General features: G+C 33.7%; 1 protein-coding gene across 4 annotated transcripts in view; it reads left to right on the forward strand.

Annotated features, from left to right (window-relative positions):
- Positions 1–389: 389 nt before the first annotated feature.
- Positions 390–22,767, forward strand: part of LOC118205204 (5-taurinomethyluridine-[tRNA] synthase subunit MTO1, mitochondrial) — a 121,289-nt gene continuing 98,911 nt past the window's right edge. Inside the window, exons 1-5 of one of the 4 annotated variants that reach the window (XM_035377499.2) lie at positions 390–842; positions 5,469–5,660; positions 10,917–11,012; positions 11,211–11,266; positions 16,989–17,154. In XM_035377499.2, coding sequence (XP_035233390.1) covers positions 755–842; positions 5,469–5,660; positions 10,917–11,012; positions 11,211–11,266; positions 16,989–17,154 — 598 coding nt within the window. In that variant the 5' untranslated portion in view covers positions 390–754. Of the gene's footprint in view, positions 1,156–1,195; positions 1,532–5,468; positions 5,661–10,916; positions 11,013–11,210; positions 11,267–16,988; positions 17,155–22,767 lie in introns of those variants that run through there. The other 3 variants (XM_035377506.2, XM_035377516.2, XM_085817181.1) reach the window with 3 other exon arrangements.

Consider the following 22,767-nt stretch of genomic DNA (forward strand, 5'->3'; position numbering starts at 1 on the left):
TTCCTCAGTGTGTGGTGTGAACGTGCAAAAATTCGGGATGTCTACCCATAGAAAGTCCAAAATTCTAACTTTGGAGACTAAGGTAGAAATTTTAAAGAAAGTAGAGACTAGTGAATGTAAAACAAAATTAGCAGCTGACTATGGAATTAAAAATATACCTTTTCAACTTATTTGAAAAATAAGGAATCAATTTTAGATTCATGCGGAGAATCTAAATTTGCTAGAGGAAGGAAACGCATGAGAAATATGCCTCAAGATGTAGTAAAAGCTCTACTGCTATAGTTCCAGGAAGCGTATTTCCAAACCCTACCCCACTTTTCAAATTTTTGACGTCACGGAAATATCGACTAGTTTCACCTGGCAAGACGCCTACCCCACTTTTGACTACTACCAAAGAATCTGTAAGGATTCTTTCCTTACAGATTCTTTGGGTAGGGTTTGGAAATACGCTTCCAGGAAGGTAGATCGCGGAAAACGACCCGTTCCTGCGTCTCGACGGTGTCCAGACTAGAGCTCCAGATCTGAAAATTTTCCGATAAATGGATCACTATTGCAGATGAAGACTGTTGAATTGGCAAGTCGAATGCGTACTGAAGATAATTGCAGTCATGATGGCTTTTTTGATTTAAGTCAAGGAATTCTTATCAAACTATTATATGTGGCCAAAGATTTGATGTAAACGAAGACGTATGCACTAATTTCGGTAGAAAACTCCCAGAGCTTTTCTCTACTTACCTAACGAAAGTTATTTTTAATGCTGATGAAACTGCATTTTTTTATAAACTCATGCCAAACAAGACATTACATTTTAAATGTGGATGCTTCCATAGGAGGTAAAAGCGGTAAATAGAGTGTTTGTTATCTGCTTCAAATATTATTTTAGGGAATCAATATAATTTCAGGTATATGGCAACAGTACTCATGAAAGGAAAACCAAAATATACTTGAAGTATGAATAGTGAATAGTATGAATAGTACCTTTGCTTCGATGTAATATCTTCGATGTAATTCAGTGTGTTATTTAAACATGTGTTATGTGATGAGAAAACTAAATACAGAAAATAAATGCTTCCATTATAAAAAAATATATAATATTGCGTAATAATATGCTGTTTATACCTAATAAATCTGTTAATGCAGGAAAATATTTTTCAGGTAAATCAGGAATGCTGTAGATTGTTATCAAATTTAAAATATTTAATTGTAATAGTAATTATGTAATTAACTATATGTATATCAGAGTTTTCCCGCATGATAATTAAAAATGAAATTTTATGCATTTTAAAAATATTTTAGCCATATACATATTATAAAGTTTTCTGTTATCGGAACCGGACTCAGAAGTGCACATACGTACGTGTACAGTATGTATCAGTTGGGGTAAAATCAAATGAAAAGGTAGATGCTATGATAGTGTTATAAAGCCATGCTCAACTTTGATTGACGCAAAATTGAGCTGTTTGGTGGCTGTTGCATGGTAGGGGGACAATACTTAAGAATTAAAAGTACAGTTATAGTCCATATGAATAAAGTTAGTTAATTTTTTATTTGGGTTTTCATCCGCAGAGAATCCGTTGGCGTTTCGGGAAAGAACCCTTTGGCGCCGTTGCAGTTTTACTCGCCAAGCTTTCAAGTTAGCAGACAATGGTAGTAAAAATTCACAGATAATAAGTATGTAGATATAAAACTAACAGGTTAAACGTGATATACGAAAATAAATTTCTATTAAATTCAAGTTAGCACAGAAAACAATGTATTAAACATAACGGGAAGTAAAAATTCATTTAAAAAATAACAATTAGTATTCTTATAATTACGTTTACAATATACTTATATGTATTTTCTCTAATTCATATAGAATACTAATATTTCTATTACAAATGTCTTTTTTCACTATTAAGTACTTTGCCTGTTGATTGATGTATTTCGGTAAGAGCCATGCCCATGTAATAAATTAATGAATGCATGACCTTTAATATATCCATTTTACATAGTTTTAAGTATTTTTTTTTTTTTTCAAGTTACTTGCATACAATTACTTGTGTTTAAAGCATTTTATTTTGCAATTACTTGCATTTAAAGCATTTTACGTTGAAACAAATACCTATCCTTTTTCATAATATATTTCACAATACAAATAACCTTCAACAGTAATCAAATTTTCTTCAGTAGCATTTTTAATAAAACTAGAACTTTATACATTTTAAAATTATTATAGGGGTTGGAAACCTCATGGATCTGCGTGCTTACAGCTGTTAATAATTAAGAACATAACGTGAACAGCCATGTTACAAATTAGCATTCACCCCTCCCGCCATAATTTCTTCCTTTGATCCCGAGAACCGGCATCTTTCAATGAAAACTTCTTTAATTACGCGAAAATATTTCTATCTATTAGTTGTTAAAAAATTCAGAAAAAATAATAATAAATAAGAGAAAAATAATATAAATCTCCAAATGCGAACAACGACAACCTTCGCATAAGCGAATAGGATGAATTAGCTAGGTTACCAGGTTTGAACTATTATCGCCAAAGTTGGCGATGTTTACATTTACCGGGTTCTCTGCGGAAGTGCTTCCTTTTATTTATTTATTTAAATACTTTTTTCTTTAATTTTAATGCTAGGTAATTAAAGAAGAGGCACTTTAAAACTAATCTTATTTTTTATTCAGTTTTCAAATTGTCATAAATAAAAATTATTAAAAAAAGCTTGTTGGTTTGTTTTTTTAAGTGTTGATAATAACTTTAAAATTATCTGTCCGTTATTCATACACATAACACAAAATCAACTGCAAATTGTTACAGATAAATTTCTATGCACTACTTCAGTCTGTGTACTGTTGATATGCCTGCATTGTCAAATGAAGCTTAAGAAGTCTGTATAAGTTCTAGCTAATTAAGCAGACAGGCCAGAGCTATGATAAGATTCAATATGTTAACATAGTTTTAAGCATATGGAATTTGTTATTGTTAAACACATTGCAGTTTAGCTAAAGTTCAAAACAGGTTTTGAGTTCTTATTATCAAAAAAAAAAAAAAAAAAAATGAAAGAGAGAGTAAATTCTGAATCAAGAATATACAAGAAAAAATAAACTATTAATTTTGAATATGCAAGACAGAATTAATTTTTAGCATGATTTTGTAACATTTTAAAGTAAACATCCTATTTCAGTCCAGCTGCATCCCCATAGTACATGTTTCAGAGCTTATGTGCTATAATTTTTAAAATGCAAGTGATATAAAGAATGATCAGAATTTAAATATTTATATTTTTGAAACTACACTCATTACAATAAGTGACACGTGAAATTAAAGTTTACCAAGTTTTTTCCCCTACTACTGATCAGTAAATGTGGTAGCACATCCACAGAACACTGATTGAAAATCCAAAACAATTTTTTGCATTATAGAATATGCAGGATTTTTCTCCCTTCCCCCCCCAGATTTTTCAATGCAGCGTGCATTTTGAAATAGCTACAGAAAGGAAGAACATTCTGTAGTCATATGGGTTATTTGGCCGTCCACGCATCTTGGAAGAAACGCCGAAGAGGGCAAGATAGAGTTATCCACTTAAATCTATGGCAGCTGGTGCCCGTGAATTCCCTAGAAAACGGTATAAGACTCATCACCTAAATTGGCGCAACATTTAACAGTAGATGACAAAGTGCATAGATTTGACTGTTGTGCTTGCATGCGAAAGAAATGCGAAAATGAAGATTTTGCAAATAAACCAATTTTCTCAGATGAAGCAACCTTCTATTTATCAGGAAATGTCAATTGCCATAATGTTAGAGAGTGAGGAAGTGAAATTGTGCAGTTGGAAAGAGATTCTTCAAAAATCAATCATTTTTGTGCTATGTCGCAAACAAAATTGTATGTTTTTTTTTTTTTTTTTTTTTCTGAAAAGATGGCAACAGGTAATAGTTATCTTGAAATGCTGGAAATATGGTTAGTTGTGCAACTATAAAATTTTGTGTTACAACAGGATGGAGACCCAGGCCATTGATTAACCTGAACCTTAATGTATAAAATTTCTTGTCATACTTGCTTCTTTCTTATTTTTCAAACTATATATATATATATATATATATATATATATATATATTTATTTTCTAAATGAAATGGTGTCTATAAAATTTTATTTCAGTCTGTAAGCTTTTTTCTAAGAAAATATAACAAGGCATAGAGAGTATTTAAAGTATATAATCGAAAAGCATTTCATTTTGTTAGGTATTTGATGCATAACATATATTAAGTTACCCTACTACCATTGTTGCTGCAATGACTTATATAAGAAAAAACAACATTCAGGAAATGCAGAAAAACAAAGTATTTAGTATAAAAATTTGGTACTTCTTTGTTATTGTAGCCCCCAAGCATATTGGCGATTTTAGATGTTGTGCCAAGATCGCGACTATAATTCCACCAAAACTCGTAAAAATAAACAACACAATATATAACTTATAATAATAATACTCACATGTTGTTTTCTAGGAATATTTTTAAAGAATCCTTATTCTTATTATTTTATTACATGTAATTGTTTCACTCAACCGCAACAATTTCATACATATTAAACTGTTTTTTACATCATTTCATGAACGTCAACACTTCTGCCCAAGAATATATAAATCTAATAGCAATGATAAACAATATTCTGGAACTGCTGAACCAATTTCCAACATGGAGGCCTTTCTTCTTTTTGCAATTTTTAAACATTGCATGTCCAAATCATTTTGTTGTTAACATGAAATGTGGCTAGTTTCACATACTCGTTTGTCAAGCCACTTCATGTTGTGCCCATTTTCACATACTTGTGTGTCAGGCCACCTCATGTTGTGTTCATTTTTGCATACTCATTTGTCAGGTAAAAGACCTTTCTTGAAAAAAATTATATGGCATCCACCTCATTACTTGAAAAAGTAAAGATTGTTAATGTCATATTCACAAAAAATAAAGTAATGAATATATTTTTTAATAAATAATGTGAATTTGGAAACCTCATCAAAAATGAATAATGTATGGAGCTGTGGCAAGAGCAAACATGCAACATGGTGCTAATATATGATTATGTGGTGAGGTAGCTAATATACGATCACATGGTGAGGTATAAGAACACGCAGGCATATCTTGGTGAGATATCTCGGTTGATTTTCAATTCAATCTTGGGTGCCGCTGTAACAAAAAAGTACCAAAATTTTTATTCATATTATAGATACTAGCAAAAGCTTACTGTTTTGGGGTGTGTAAGACATTTTAAATGGGGCTAGCTGTGATTATTTTCTATTAAATGGTACCAAATCCTAAAACTGGACATTTTTTAGCATTGATATTTTGAGGTAATGATAATATATTGTTCTTTATGCTGAATATGCATTTGTGTATGCTTTAGTCAGAAAAGCTAACTACCGATTAAATTCTGTGTCGTAATAATTTTTTATATATTTATTTCTATCTTCTCACACAGTTATGAAGAATAGCTTGAAGCTGTTTTATTCTCGATATGGAAGACTTCATCATGCCTTTTATCGATACGTAAGCTGTAAATTTTTTGATGTCATAGTTGTAGGTGGTGGACATGCTGGAACAGAAGCAGCTGCAGCTTCTTCAAGGATGGGATGTAAAACTTTGCTTCTTACTCATAAAACAAGTACAATAGGTATTACATTTATCATAGTTTATTTAAAAAGTGTAACACTATAAAATATGAGGATTTAATGAGTGATGGTAAATGAATTCAGTATCTTTTAGAATTCATTATCCTCATTTTAGCCAAAGAGTAAATTTTCTGAAACTATAGAATAGTCTTTTCTTCCCCTCCCCCCAAAAAAATAAAGCATGAAATGTAACCATGGTAATGGCTACTGCAGAAATAAATGTGAATTCTTTAATCTCTCTTGTGCTGTGATGATGACATATGTCTGATGTCGAAATCGTAGGGGAGGCTGCCTATGACCTAAAATTGCCTATTTTAAAGCAACAGATTCAAATCCCAGTGAATGAGCTAGTTGCATGTTTGTTTTCATGGTTTTCCCTATTTGTAGCATCAATATGAGCGAGTGTTCATTAAAAAAGTCTTCTGCAAAAGGCATTCTCCTCTTAGGCAATTATCATTCATGGGCTTTGCTATAATCCTGGTAAACTAATCCTCTTTGACTTCATCAGTTAGCCAGAAAAAGAATTTCTATTCAGAAAGTAAATTTTCATGTTTATGCATTATACTTGCATTAGATAAAAACTAAATTTATTATCTGCTTTCTGGAGGTGAGATAAAAAATTTATAAATTAGTTTTGTAGATTGAAAAGTATAGTAATACATTACAGGCAGATAGCCCTCATATGCTCTGCTACATTCAGATAAATAAATACACCATATCTGCTTTAATGAGTGTGGCATAATTTTCTTGATGAGATATATTTTTCACTATATATGGCTATAGCATTTTGCTTTTTAATATTAGGTATGAATTAAAAGTACTATTTTCTGTCCTCTTTGGATCAGTCATTGGGCAAGTCATTAAAAAGACTGAATACTAGCAGTTCATTCGTGATCATATTCCTTGTGACTAAGCAGCATGGCTGTATGAAATTTTATGGTTTTCTTTATGCATAACATTAATATAAGTAAATTCTTTTATAAAGTCCTCCATGAAAATATCCTTTCAAGCTGTTGAGTTGCAAAATGGAATCACTACAAGTATCATATTAAAACAATTTATAATTCATTTTCTCCTCACATAGCATTTTCTTTGTGAGTCATAATTTCTTTATTTTATTGTTCTGATAGCTTGTTCCTTGTGAATTTTCAAGAAAAAAATATACAAGAAGTTCTATGTGTGATTATGTTCGTGACTGTGCCAAATTATAATCTCATTTCAAACCAGCTGTATACTCACATGATGCTTGTGCGTTTCATGCATCGTATGATACATGATGTATCATACGATGTATATATATATACATCGTATATATATTATATCGATATATATATATTATATTTAGCGTTTCATGTATCATACGATGCATGAAACGCTAAATATAATATATATGTTCATAGTGAATGATATTGGAAAATAACCAAAAGTTACTTTTAATTACTATATAAAAAATTTTTTTAATATATTAAATTTAGGTCCTGTTATGTTATCAGGACCAGATTCAGAAATGTTTATGTGCATGCACACACATACATTGATACATACATATACATGCATACATGAACACATGCATCCATACATCCATACATACATGCATACATTTCTGAATCCAGTCCTGATAACAGAAGAGTACCTAATTTTTTTATAAATCATGAATAAGACAATTGTTTCACATAAAACCTTTGTTAGCTTAGTGATATTAAACTTTCTTTGTTGATTTATTCTGTTTACATGTTTCATAAGCATGATAAAATCATTTTGCACCTAACTGTAATATACAATTACCCTTTTAAAGTATAATAGTGAGTTTTAATGAAAGTTTTTCACCACCATAAATATCATCTGCACAAACAGTTTGTGCTGGCTAGTTTAATCATATTTTATCAAATGGTTTTTGGCATTTAAAAGAAAGAGACTTGCTTTAGAGCATTGTATTGTAAAATTTGTAAAAAAATATCGTTGTCATTAAGTACAGAGTGTCTGAGATAGAACTATCACACTTCCAGATTAGAATCATCATTTACTTCCAGTTCTGTTGCAAAAAGCCAGGTGCGGAATGTCTCTAAATTATGTGTATAGCTTTAGGTACTAATGTTGTATCATATGACATTGGGAAGGTTTGGTACCGAAAGTTCAAAAACAAGGACTGTCATTCAACACAGCAGAATTGACAAGCAGAACACTCTGGTTGGCCTACTGATGTTAATGAGGTCTGCCTGCAAGAACTTGCGGAAGAAGATTAGTATGCAACCACTCAAGAGCTTGCTGAGGAGTTAGATGTTAGTGCCATGTTCATTAGCCTTGCTATAAATTGCATAAATGGGACATACAAGTTCAGTCATTGGGTACCATATGAGCTGATTCAAGCAGATAAGGACAGACGTATTCGGGCCTGCTCTAATCTGCTCGATTCTGGACCGAATCATCACTTGTGAAAATTCTGGACCAAATCATGGCTTGTGATGAAAAGTGCATTTACTTCAGCAACACAGGCTGGAAAGGGAGTTGGTCTGCACCTGGTGAGCCCGTCGGCAGCGTCACAGAGTGCAGTTTGACTAACAAAAAGATCATGCTTTGTATTTGATGGGATTGCTGTAGTATAATCCACAAAGAGTATCTAGGAAAAAGTAAAATCCTCAACAGTAATGTGTGTAGTGAGATGATAGTCTTTGCTGACATTGCTATCAAGAAAAAATGTTAAGCTGAGTTTAGGTGAAAAAAGTAATCTTCCATCAAGATAATGCGAGATCACATGTGTCTGCATTCACTCTGTGTGGACTCGAGTAGTATCTTTTGGAACACCCACCATATAGCTCGGACATCACTCCTTTGAACTTCTACCTTTTTTCATACCTGCAACTACATCTTGCTGGTGCTGTCTTTCATTCTGCATAAGATATCCGAAATGAGGTTGTTTTTGGACTTGTGGCCACCAAGTTTCTGGTCCGAAGGATTTGAAAAACTACCAGAACACTGGCAAAAAAATCATAGATTTGGGTGGTGATTCACACTAAAGCTTTCATGTTGTTTCCCCCTAATTTTATTAAAAATGTTTTTTGGTAGAAAATTTTTGTTACAGACAGAGGAATTTTTAATTTGCTTGTGTAGGAATCTCTGGTACTTAACGTACTACGACGACCACCTAGATATCTCACGAAACTGCCGACCCTTGTAGGTTATGCAGGTTAACCCTAACATAAGTTATACAGGGCGCTAAAATATAGAGTATTATCTCACTCTTACTATTACCACACCATTTTTTGCTACATTTACGTGGATTATTACATTTAGGTTAAACACATGAAACTTTTTGTGACTATTTTCCCAATGGATTTTCCGACTTCCTTCAATTGAAGAAGAAACTATAGAATTTTTCAGAGAGGCCGGAATTTCACCCAAAGAACGTGTTTGTAAAAATTTCTATGATATGAAGTTTTATAATTCAGGATTTTATTGGAGATGCAATGTCAAAAATTGTCAACAAATGTTTGATGTCCGAACTGGTACGTGGTTTGAAAACAGTCGTATTGAATTTTTAAAAGCTTTAAGATTTATTTACTTTTGAGCATATGAACAGTCATCCATTAAATGGTGCAAACATCAGTTAGATTTATCCAATAAGACTGTTATTGATTGGAAAAATTACATGAAGTGTATGTGAAGGATTTGGAGGATAATCGAAATATTAAAATTGGAGAGCCTGGAATAATTGCCAAAATTAAGGAAAGCCTTTTTACGCGTTGAAAGAATAATCAAGATCGTATCTTGCACAGCAGTGGGTCTTCGGTGAAATTTGCTGGGAGGCAAAAGAAACATTTCTAGTCAGAGTTCCAGACCAGAAGGCAACAACGTTAATGCATAAAATCCAAAATAATATTGCTGAAGGCTCAACAATAATGTCAGATTCGTGGCCTAGATCAAACAGAGGAGCTCATTTCTGCCGGTTTTGAACATTTTAAGGTGAATCATCGATACATGTTTGTTCACACATCTGCGCAGATTCATACACGTTGAAAGGATATGGGGTTCCACAAAATGGAGGAGCAAGCGACGGGGGATGGGCCACCATCATTTGGATACCTATTTAACTGAATTTATTTGGTGGAAAAAGCAGAAAACGCCTTTTGATGCTATTTTGAAAGCTATTTCCCACCACTTTCCTCACCATTAACTTCAGTGTTTTCTTTTAACCAATTTTAAATAAGTTCATTTTAATTTTTTTAATTCATGTTTAGTATATAGTTTATATGTATATGTTTATTTATAATATGTATATATATTCAGGATTTTTGGTTTTTAAGTTTTTGTTCTTTTATAATTAGGGCTTTGATTTTTTTAATTTATAAACATTGACCAAAAACACCAATGAGCATTTTTATCGGCAAATGTTGCCAAGGTAGTTATCATAGTACGTAAGTACCAAATTTCCTTTAAATGTAAGATTTGAGTTTCATAAAATTAATTTACTTTCCTGCATTGTTGTGTTTTTTATATCCCTATGAGTCCTTGTTCCTATGAAAATACTAAAAACATTTTCTCGTTTTTTTTTTTTTTTTTTTTTTTTTTTTTTTTTTTTTTTTAGTACAAAGGGATTTCAGTCCCGAAGAACTATTGCTTTCGTTTTGGCATTTTGTGTCGGACTCATAAACGTCGGTTCACTTTTCAAACTGTTGCCACAAAATGTTAGAGTCCTGCATTATATTTGAAGAAATTAAATAATGAAAAATCTGCATAAATGATTGTCTATTTCTCGCATTGTGATAAAACAATGGTACATAGAGCCATCGAATTTTGAATGACGAAATCCTACTGCGAATATGGGCATCTGAAATCCCAAATTTGGAATTTGTTTTATTATAGATTTTATAATTTTATATTTTGTAAAACTTTAACAAATTTTTGATTTACAAACTCAATGCTTTAAAAGCGAGAAATGGCAACATTATATAGAAAAAAAATACTTTTATCTCCAGCTCGCGAGACTGTGTATATCGGAAATTCTAAAGATGTGCTTAATTTAACATTATTTTGCGATATTGCTCTTGAACTGAATTTTTTGGTTTAAGTGCAAAGAACATGATATATAATAAATAAAGGTAACACTCAAAACGTTAAAAAAACGCCCCTTTGGACGTAATTTAAAATCTGAAAAATTTCAGATTTTTTTTTTTTTTTTAATGGTTTGCGTTAGGATTTATATCTAAATCCAGTTAATATTGAACAGATATGCTTAGATGTGTGAATATATCATATTTTAGGTGAGATGTCTTGTAACCCATCTTTTGGTGGCATTGGTAAAGGACATTTGATGAAAGAAGTTGATGCTCTTGATGGCCTCTGTTGCCGTATTTGTGGTAAACTTTCCTGTTAATATTTATATGGTTTGAATTTAACTATGGGAAATGGTTATTTTTAATCATTGTTAATTTTTTCTGTAATATTTTGTATATTTAAGTAGCTTTTTATAGAATGTGTATTCAATCAATTTTAAAATAAAATGTCAATCTTCTTTTTTTTTTAAACTTATTTATGTATGTATTTATTTTGAACAGATATATCTGGAATCCATTACAGAATGCTTAATAAAGCAAAAGGACCTGCTGTTTGGGTTAGTGTTTTTAAGTGTTAATTGTATTTAATAAGTGTGTTTCACGTAGTTTATTTTCAGTAAACAAAACTATTTTTTAACTATGTAATGTTATAATTTAGATTGTCTTTTAGCACATTTTAGTTTTTGATTTTAGGTTAAACATTGCAAAGAAATATCCTCCGAACAATAGTATATTCTGTTTTAAATTATCTTTCAGTGTTGCACAAATTAATTTTAGTAATACCAGTAGAAAATTAATATAAAAATGGGCTAATTTCTCACCCTTGGCATTAACATTTTAAAAATATTTTAGCATTTTTTAAGATGCTTTTCCAAAGTTACGCTTTATATTGAGGAGAGTATAAATGGCAAAAGCAAATTTGTGTTAGAAACTTCTATGTATAATCTTTCCATTTTTCTTATCTGAATGGCTTCATGAATTGAAATTTCTGAGCTGTTTATTGAGTATAAGATGTATAAGGTCTTTGATTAATCTTCCAAATTATAATTATTTTTTTCGAGCAGCAGGCACTATTTTGTCTTTTTTCGACATTGGCCACTCTTAAGGCTGGAAGTGGTGGCCATTTTATTGTGAAGGCACCTAATATACCATTATCTTCTGTGAAGGGACTCACAGTTACAACCATGCCTTCTCCAGAATTTGAACCTAGGCCCTTCGGTATCGTAGTCGACTCCCCTAACCACTATACCATCTGGGCGGCAATCTTCCAAATTATTACCTGTGCAACTTTTTTTTTTTTTTCAGTGCAACAAACTGTGCAGTTTAAAAATAGCATATTTATTTAATTATTTTTAACCTTTATTTTATATAAGGTCTACCAGCAAATTTTGTCTATTTAGGAAATGGAAGAAAATAATACATTTTTCGCACCTTTAATAATGTTTATTGTACTATATAATTTCTGTCTTATGAACTTTTGCTAGCACAATGGTAATTTGAAAATACCATTAGAAACAAAGTACTCAAATAGTGCTTGGCTGACATCTGCTTCAATTTTGAATTTTTTTCTGTTAAAATAGGTATTTTACAAGGAGTGAAACAAGGCATAGAGGTCTGGGGAGTATGGTGGATGTGGCAAAAAATCTCAGCCTAACTCTGCAATTAGAATGAGCTGTGCTGTCTTCGAATTGAGCTTTTCAAATAGGTTTCAAAAATCTCATAATGTATTGGTTCTTGGGCATCCCACCATATACAAGCTTTTATTCAAGCTCAAGTTCAGTTTAAAGGTGGTGTGAGCAGATTGTCTAGGTTCTCAGTATGCTTGTTTTCTAAAAATGTTTTCTTAATTAATCCATCATCACCAGTTATCATCCAATTCAAGAAGGGTTCATTGGTGTTCTGAGCAAGCAGAGATGTGCATATGACGACTCAATCATGTAAATTTTTTTCACTTAACTCATGATGCAATCATCTCGAATATTTATAGACCAATCTTAGTTTCCAAATATGGTCTGAAATGGTTTGTAAAGCTAAGTCCGAGTTTCCTGGAATCTCCAGTATTGTCAAGAAAGGGTGTTGCTGTATCATGGTCTTAACAATATTGCTATCGATCAAAGATACCACCTAGGGGGTAGCTTATCGTTAAGGTTAAAATGATATATGCTTCAAATTTTTCAAATTATTTCCTGCATGTTCTCTCCAAAACTTCATCTCTACTGAAAACTATTATTAAATTTCGACAGACTTTTGTAGCATTTATTCTTTGTTGAAATTCATTCAAATTAATCGCAAATGAGTTTTATTGGTAGCTATGTCTCAATAATGATATGAGACACTTTTGTTTTAGTTAATTTAGAAGAAAACATGTATATAAATGCAGTGATGAAACAAATCAAGCATATATGTCTCAAATGAATGTGTGCATCTGTGTTAAAACTTGAAATAACATTATCAAACAGAAATTCCAGTAGACCTTATACAGTCAAAAGTCGTTAATTCGGACACCCATAATCTGGACCTCAAAGCTACAAACTTACTGCGCATGCATCACGTTGAAGCATGCGCATAGGTGTTTACATATGCACGTAAGACCTTTACGGCTGCGCATAATACGTTTACGCGTGCGCGTTTAATGTATAATGGACGGTATAAGCTAAAATTATCTAATTATCTATTTCAGTTAATTTTGCAGATTGTATTGTTCCTTAATCTTCGAATTGGATTCGTCTTATTATTTTTTACAGATTGTTAGAGCAATTTTATAAAGGTAAGCTTGAACTTTCGATTATGTCAAATAGAATTTCCAATGCTGGAGCTGCCAAAGGATCTACAAAGCGAAAGTATGTTTCGATGTCCATCAAAGAAAAAGTGGAATTGCTGAAAAAAATGGATAAAGGCATATCCTTTGTTTCTCTAACCATTCCGAAATCTCTTTATCAATTTCACGCTGCTTTGCGTGGGGGAAGGGGGGCGGAAGCGTCGCGGCACGCAATGAATTGGAAGTTGATCTGTCAGCACTATCCTTATCTTCAGAGCAGATGTTTTTATTTTATTTGGCTTATAATTCCTTACTAAATGTAGTATTTCATCTCGATGTACTCCGTCTTTGATATGATTTAAATCAAATTCCTCGTCATTATAATTCGCTTCCGATAGTGAAGAAAGTGACACAGAGGTTATTGAAAACGAAAAAATTTCGATTGACATATTAGTCGGTATTCTCAACACAGCAGTTATAGGACTTGAACAGCGGAACTTTGAACCAGAAATTATGTCTGTTTATAGAATAGATAGATAGATAGATAAATAGAATAGAAAGTATTATCACATAAAACGATGCATCTTAAACAACTTACATTGAAAGAAATGTTTAATAAAGTAAACAATTATTAAGCTTTTTTTTTTTTTTTTTTTTGTAAATTTTGATACCCTTTAGATCATAATTGCTCTTTATTTCATAAATTATGGTTTCATATTTTTAATTTTATAATTTCTGCATGCCGTCTTACCAGATTTAAACTGATGATCTATAATCCGGAATCGCCGAAGTCCCAACGAGTCCGGATTAACGACTTTTGACTGTTTTTGATGATAAAGCAAAACTAAAAGTCACAGTGGGTACTTACAGAAAATCACGCTGACCTTTTTTGCCTATTAACCTTTTTGTGACGTTGTACTTTTGTTTAACGCGTTCATGTGGGACGGATGGGAATCGAAGGCAGTCACCGTACAGGATGGAGGTTTTGCATCCTAATCTTATAAAAAAATCAGAATAAAAAAAAGTTTTGCTTCTGACATTGTAATTTTTGTTATTATTTTAGATTATTACTTGAGCTCTTATATATGTTAAAATTAGCACTTTATAAAGTTTTTTCTTTACATCAAAATATACTTAAAAGATTGCTTATCTTGTAAAATAATTTTCGAAAGCGCTATTCAAATTATTTTAATGTTTTAATTGATAAAATCCATAAATAAAGTTTAAAATTAATAAAACAACACAATAAAGACTATTTACATAAGAAGTAACAAAATTTAAAATGAAGACTGTGGTAAATCTTGAAGCACAGAGAAGTGTCACTAACTCTTTAGAAAATGAATCATCACTCTCATTTGTGTTAGTAAATGGTTCACTAATAATATGAAGGTATTCTTCCTCTGATAAATAGTGTCTTCCCGCCATAATAGTCTGGAGGTGAGGCTTTCCTAAATAAAAGGAGAAGAAACAGAAATATATCTGAAGGCAATACAAAATGTAAAAGAACTCCACACAGTAACCCTAAAAGATCGTACATAGTAGAGGGAAAAAATAGAATAAAAAAAGGAACTGGATATAAATCAGACACATGAATGTTTTCATTAGCACATAGCGATTTAAAGAGCCCACCTCTGTTTACACTTTCCTTCTCCTCCCCACCCTCGCAACAGCTGATGAGTAAAATACCAAAGTCGAGCAAAATATATCAAACTCAAGGTCAGGAACCTAAAACTGTGTTCATTTGAAAAGTAATGAACATAGGATGCCATCTAGGGGCCTTCAGAAAAACGTTCCAGCTTAAAATGCATATACGCATCACCCATCCGTGAATGCAATCTCTAGTGATGCATGGATGGGACGCCCGGCTGTAAGAGACGTTCTTAGGGAATGCGTATATGGCAAGCTCGTCCTGAAAGGGTTAAAGAAGAGGCGGCAAACTACGCAATTTTTCTCCCAAAATGGAAAAGTCTTCTTCAAACACGCTGGGTTTGTTGTAACCTTGATTACACATGTTAGTTATTATTCTTGAGTAAAAACACCTTTTTACCCCTCTATTACGCATTTTTGAAAAAAAGAAATTATTGAAATTTGAGACCTGCCTACTACAGAAGAGCATGCTGTTGAATATTTCCAAAGTTATGGAATCTTACTGGCCTCAAAAAAATGTGTTTAATGGCCATGAAGTGGCACTTTATTTAAAAACTAAGAAGCATTAATAAATAAAAAATAATGGAAATTTTTAATGAAAAATGAAATATAAGTAAATGATAATATAAGAACTTTAAAAGAAAAATAAGAATAGAACTTTTTGTTTGTTTGTTTGTTTGTATTTAGTAAGTAGGTTTTTGGTTTGGTGCAATTGGCGCAATCGCTTGTGGTCAACGGGATTTTCCTCACAGTGTAATACCTGACTGACTTCTGATCTTTAATTAAGCTAAAAGGCAGTATCATATATTACCTAACATAAGCCAGTCCATCTATAAGTTTAGAGATAAAATTTGCTATAAAAATTCTGCCAACTCTAAAAACTCAACTGAATTTGAAATTGCTGCAAAAGTCCAGCTATAAATGCACAAAAACTGGAATAATTGCTCATCTAACTTAGCCATGAGACCAAAAAAGTAAGATGAGTTGAAAGTGAATGACAGCTCTCTATCTATTTGAAAAATGCATCAGTAATGACTGTGCAATCATTCAAAAATATTACATTAGAAATGATATCGATGGAAATTAAAATAATTTTATCTACATAGCAGATGTTAATGGTAAAATGCTATGGTGCATGTGTATAACTTTTAAAAATTTTTACATTTCATCATTCAAGATGTATTAATTAAGGCAAAATTTAATTATTTTATATTGTTAATATATCTATTAAAATATTTATTTTCCTAGTTGATCTGCACACTTATCTGTCAGAAAGGAAAACAATACAAATATTGGACATATTGTAAATATTTATAATAATGTTTTGCTTCTTTTGTGTTGGCAAGCAACAGTATTTAATGACTTTTCACAGATTAGCAACAAATGCTTTCTGAGGAATACTATAACCAAGAAAGTACTAAAATGTGTAAAAAAAATTGTTTGTTAAAAGTAGCTTGCTACAAATAAATCAAAAGTTAATCTTTATTTTTTAAAAATTCATTTAGCACTTTCTCGCATTATGAATAGTTTTTTGAAACCTGTTATTAGCACTCTTTCATTTATCTAAGCTTTTCTGAATAGATAATATGTAAATATTACGTAGGTAAAAAATTTTCTGATCATTTTAGGTCACATACATATTCTGATTTCCTGGCTTTAAAAGAGTAATAAAAGTGCAAATTCTTTTAACTCAGTAAAGTGTTCTTTTATTTAAATATTTTACTGACAAATTATTATAGACTTCCATTCCTTTATTGCACATATGATATTTAAAGTATATTTTTTATCATAGTATGTATTGTAAAGGATTTTTATCATTTATAATTTATAATATTTTGTTTTATAAAAGGATATTTTTGGGGGAATTTTTCTAGGGACCAAGGGCTCAAATTGATAGATCACTATATAAGAAACACTTGCAGAAGGAACTTTTCGAGATTTCTAATTTAGATATCGTTAGTGGATCTGTTGAAGATTTGGTTCTAAAAAATGATATACAAGATGGGAAAGAACATGTTAAAGCTTGTGGAGTTAAACTTGGTAAAGTAAAAGTATCTAATTATTATTTTTACATTAAAAAATGTTCGTTTGGAATGCTAATTAGTACTTTTGATGGTCACTGAGCTTGAAAGTAATGTTCATGTGGTTTTATGCAAAGTAAAACCATTGATGTATATTTGAATGTTTGTAAGAATGGGAAGATAAATGGCACTTGCTTGCTAAATAGCCAAAGGCTGCTGTGGCTATTGCATTAACATTTGACATCACTTGAGATTTGCATGTTAGAGATTGAATGATTAAATTTGCCAGATTTGTTGACTAAGCACAGTAGTTGCTTTAACAAGGAAGTATTAAGCATATGCTGAGACTAATAAAATGTATTACTTTTAAAATGATGAATAAAATGCATAGCCCAATGGACTCTGAATGGGAAAGAATTTTTTAAAGTATGAGCAGCTTACTAATTGTTCTCTTTATCTGATTGGTCTATTGGATTTTTGAGCAAAATAGATTGGTCAGACTTGTTCTGATCAATAGACGAGCAGTAAGATATCAAGATATATAAATGTTCAGGATGTATGTAGATGATCTCTTAACGAACAGTATTCTATTTACAGAAGCCTTGTTTATACATTATTTCTGTTGCAAACAAGATAAAGTGCTTCTTTGTTTGCTCAGGAGGTATAAAAATTATTTGAAAATATGTTATCTGATGCAACCTTGTTTTCAATTGCATAAGTAAGATCTGGCAGGATGAAGATATGTGGAAAATCAAAGGAGAGCTTGGATTCTTCTTATATTGATATAATTCTTCCGAATGGCTAAAGTTTATTATCTTGCAGAATATATTCTGTAGAAATCTTGAACTCTTAAATTAGTATAAAACAATGTTTTGTCTATCGAGGTTGTTCAAATGCTATTGCCCAGCAAATCTGTTTAGTGATAGTAGACTTTATTTTCCCATTTAGAAATGGTGGGATAGGAATGCATGTTTAACAAATAAACATGTAGACAAAGGACGTGACAAATAGATCTGTTACCATCCAGCCTTTTGTAATTTGAATATAGAGTTCATTGTTTATGCCCCTCAGGGGGCTCACTTTTGTGAGTACGGGTGTGGCAATCCCGAGGTACCCTAGCCCTTCAGGGGATCATCTTCTTGATGAGACGGGTGTCACGATCCTGGAGCCCCAGTGATCTTTCCTCTTGACTGGTACTTTTTCCCTTCCTTTCTCCCTTGTGGTTTCTCTCTACGGAGTTTGGGGCTCGTCACGAGAGACTGGAACAGACCTTGTCTCTAGTTTTCGAGTGGCAAGAAAACTGCCCACGTGTTTGCTGTGAGTGGAGACCCGTGTCGCTGGAAAGGAGGGTCCTGGTAGTTGAGGGGCGAGGTACTGTCCCCAACACACTACTTTGGCCTCTCAACACACTACTCTCACTACTTTGGGAGGCACCTTAGTCGTCCTCACGGGTGTCAATCGGCTGGTCACTAGTCCTTGTGTCAGTGGCTTGGGGTCAAGCTCTCGGGAGTACCTGCTTTCGGGAAAGCCGACTGTGGGGCTTCAGTTTGCGTATAGGTCCGGCTAGCCTTAACGCAGGAATCAGTGTTCCCTTTTTGGGTTCCGTGGTGGGCGGGGCTGTTGGACCCGAATTTTTTCTCTTTCAATCATGGCTTCTCTATTTATTCTTAAAAAACCCGAATCGAATGAAACCAACCAAGATATCGAAATTGTCGACAAATCTCTTAACAAGAAGATCTGTACTGAAGCAAATGCCAAAGATATTGAAATTGTAGACAAAACGATTAGCAAGAAGATCCGTACCAATGCAAATGCCAACGAAACTACTGAAAATCCTTGCTTCCTTGTTGTCTCTAGTCCTTCTGGTGAACTGCAAAAGATGTCTCCTTTTCTAAGCAAATATATACATTCATGCATAGGTGAGCCAAGGAACATAAAGCGTCTCCGATCAGGAGACCTGCTTATTGATACCATGTCAACCACCCAGTCTGCTTCTCTTTCCCGACAAACCAAATTTGGACAAATATCTATAACTGTGTCAGCACACAAAACACTTAATTCTTGTAGAGGTGTGATCTCGGAGATCGACCTTCTGTGTGTTTCAGAAGAAGAGTTCGTCTCTCAATTAGCTGACCAAAATGTCTGTGGTGCTAGGCGGATCAAGATGCGAAAGGAAGGTAAGTTGATTGACATGAAACATGTGATCCTTATCTTCAACACGCCTGTTCTGCCTAAGAATATTAAGGCCGGATACTTAAATTGTCCTGTGAGACCTTATATTCCTAACCCTATGCGATGTTTCGGCTATTCTAAGATGTCAGTGTTTCAGCTATTCTAAGATGTCTTGTCGTGGCAGCCTCACATGCGCCCGATGCTCACAGATTGGCAACGATTCTGAAAATTGTACCGCTGCACCTTCGTGTATAAATTGCAAGGGTCAGCACCCAGCATTTTCACGCCTTTGCACAAAATGGAAATCCGAAAAAGAAGTGTAGACTGCAAAAGTTACCAGGAACATCTCGTATGCTGAAGCCAGAAAACTAGTTCAAAGCACACAGCTCCAACAAAACAAATCATATGCCAGTGCCGTTAAAACAACACGTAGCATTGCCACCCAAACATCAATAGGCACGCAGACTGTACCAAATAAAAACCCAACCGACCACATCCAACAAGAAAATGGAAAATTGAACTCATTTAATACAAAATAAAGAAACAGTCATTCAAAGTAAACCCAAAACTGCCACTAAAAAAGTATCAAATAAAAATAGAAGTTCCAGCAATAGCTCTTTTGATGAAATGATTTCTGAATCTGCGGATTCAGACAGTATGGAAGTAGAGGAGGGTCTAGAAGTTCCCAGGCATCTACTTCCACGAAAAACCAAACAAGAGCACAGAAAGAACAAAAACCAATCATAATGGCCACCCTCGTCTCATGGAACTGTCGCAGTTTCCACTGAAATTTGCTCGACATCAAAGACATAATTAATGCTTATCATCCTGTATGCTTCGCAATACAGGAAACAAATCTAAAACCAGAACAACAGGCAAAATTTCGAAGTTTTTCTTTCGTCAGGAAAGATAACCTTGCAGGTGAGCGTGCCAGTGGAGGTGTACGTCTCCTCACCTCACTGGATTATCCCTCAAATGTGCTTTCTTTGACGACATCCCTCCAAGTTGTTGCTACTCAAACAAATTTTGATATTGTTGTTACAGTCATTTCTCTGTATTTGCCTCCAAATGAGCATATTGATGGGCAAGATTTAAATGGCCTTATAGAGCAGCTGCCTGAGCCTTTCATCATAATAGGTGATTTTAACAGCCATAGTCCGCTCTGGGGTAGTAAAGATACAAATTGCCGAGGAAGACAAATTGAGCGATTGATTGAAGATCATAGCCTTTGTCTCCTGAATAATGGGCAGGATACTTACTTCCATGAGCCTTCAAAGACATTCCATGCTCTCTACCTTGCCATCTGTTCACCATCTCTGTTGCTATTTTGTTATTTTAGTGTGGGAAATGATCTTTACAACAGCGATCACTATCCCATTTTTATATCTCTTGCACGAAGAGGAGCAAACCCCATGTCGAGATCCCCTCGATTCATACTCGATAGGGCAGACTGGGAACTCTTCTCTTCCATTGCAGAGCTAACAGATGAAATGGTAGAAGATGGGGATATCGATGATGCTGTTGAAGCTGTTACTAATACTATTACTCAGGCAGCTATGCTTTCCATTCCTAGAACATCAGGAAAACTACTAAAATATTCAAAACCATGGTGGAATCGCGACTGTCATAAAGCACTGAAAAAACAGAAAAAGGCATGGCGTATTTTTCGTAGATATCCTACTCTGCGAAACCTCATAGCATTTAAAAGAGCCAAAGCAAATGCACGAAAAGTAAGGAGGCAGAGCCAAAAGAATTCTTGGATTTCATATGTGTCGTCAATAACATCCTCCACGCCTAGTAAGCGGGTTTGGGAAAGAGTTCGAAAAGCATGTGGCATATATAAAGACCACTCACTTTCCTTTTTGGAAAAAGATGGCCGAGTGATTAGCTCCATAGAAGAAATTGCGAATACTATTGGTGAGGCATTTGCTGCCGTTTCTTCCAGCAGAAACTATTCACCTGCATTTCTCTCTATGAAGCAGCACTCTTCCATTTCTTCCAAATCTGAGCCTTACAATAGAGACTTTACAATGCTTGAATTAAGGAGTGCTTTGTTGCCGACACATAGGTCTTCTCCAGGTCTTGATGGCGTGAATTACGAAATGCTAAAGCATCTGTCCTATAACTGTCCTATAACTGTACTGCCCTTCTCACTCTTTACAATAGAGTGTGGAAGGAGCGTACCTTTCCCAGTGCATGGAGGAGAGCTGTTGTCATTCCTATTGCTAAGCCAGGGAAAGATCCAAGGAATCCCTCCAACTATCGGCTAATTGCCCTTACGAGTTGCCTATGCAAACTGTTTGAAAAGATGGTAAGCAGCCGCTTAGTCTACTTCTTGGAAAAGAATAATATTATATCGCCTTATCAAAGCGGTTTTCGAAAGTGAAGAACGACCGTAGATAATATGCTTCTTTTAGAGACATCTATTCGAAAAGCTTTTGTCAAAAGAAGTCACCTTGTCTCAATAATTTTTGACATTGAGAAAGCTTATGATAAGGCATGGAGATACGGTATACTTCGCGATCTCCACGAGAGTGACTTGCGCGGCAACCTACCAATTTTTATTCAGAATTTCTTGTACAATAGAACTTTTCAAGTAAGGATTGGCTCTGCTTTATCGAATTTTCTTTATCGAACAGGAAGAGGGTGTGCCTCAAGGCTGTGTGCTTAGTGTAACGCTGTTCAGCCTAAAAATAAACTCTGTATTAAAAGAACTTCTTCCCACCATCTTGGGATCTCTATATGTAGATGATTTACAGATTAGCTGTCGAGAGGCAGACATGAGATACATAGAGAGGCAATTGCAGATGGCTCTGAATAAGATCCAGGAATGGTCAAACAAACAGGGATTTACTTTTTCAAAACAGAAAACTGTGTGCGTGCACTTTTGTAGGAAGTGTGGTCTCCATCCTGAACCTGAGTTATATTTGAATGGTACAATTATTCCAGTTGCGCAAGAAGTAAAATTTTTAGGAGTGACGTTCGACCGAAAATTGACTTTCCTTTCTCATGTTTTAAACCTGAGAAAGAAGTGTCTAAAAACACTAAATATTTTAAAAGTGTTGGCGAACACCTCCTGGGGTGCAGAGCGTTGCTCCATGCTTCACATTTACAGAGCGCTTATCCGCTCTAGACTGGACTATGGCTCAGTGTTTTATGGATCTGCTCGCTCATCTGTTTTGTTAAAACTGGATCCTGTTCACCATCAAGCTCTGCGGATTTGTTCAGGAGCTTTCAGGACTTCTCCTGTCCAGAGCCTATATGTTGACTCTAACGAACCATAACTTTATCTGAGGCGTGAGCATTTGTCCCTTTTGCAATATTTTAATATTCTATCTCAACCTGAACATCCTAATAAGCTGATAATGAGTGTAATACATTATTTAAAACATGTCCATCCTGTATTCCTGCCTTTCCTTTAAGAGTTCGCCCTATCATTGAGGAACATTCCATCTCTGAT

This window comes from Stegodyphus dumicola, chromosome 5, assembly GCF_044657685.1.
Source record: "Stegodyphus dumicola isolate Sdum_Otavi_A_Nest chromosome 5, ASM4465768v1".
Lineage (NCBI taxonomy): Eukaryota > Metazoa > Arthropoda > Arachnida > Araneae > Eresidae > Stegodyphus > Stegodyphus dumicola.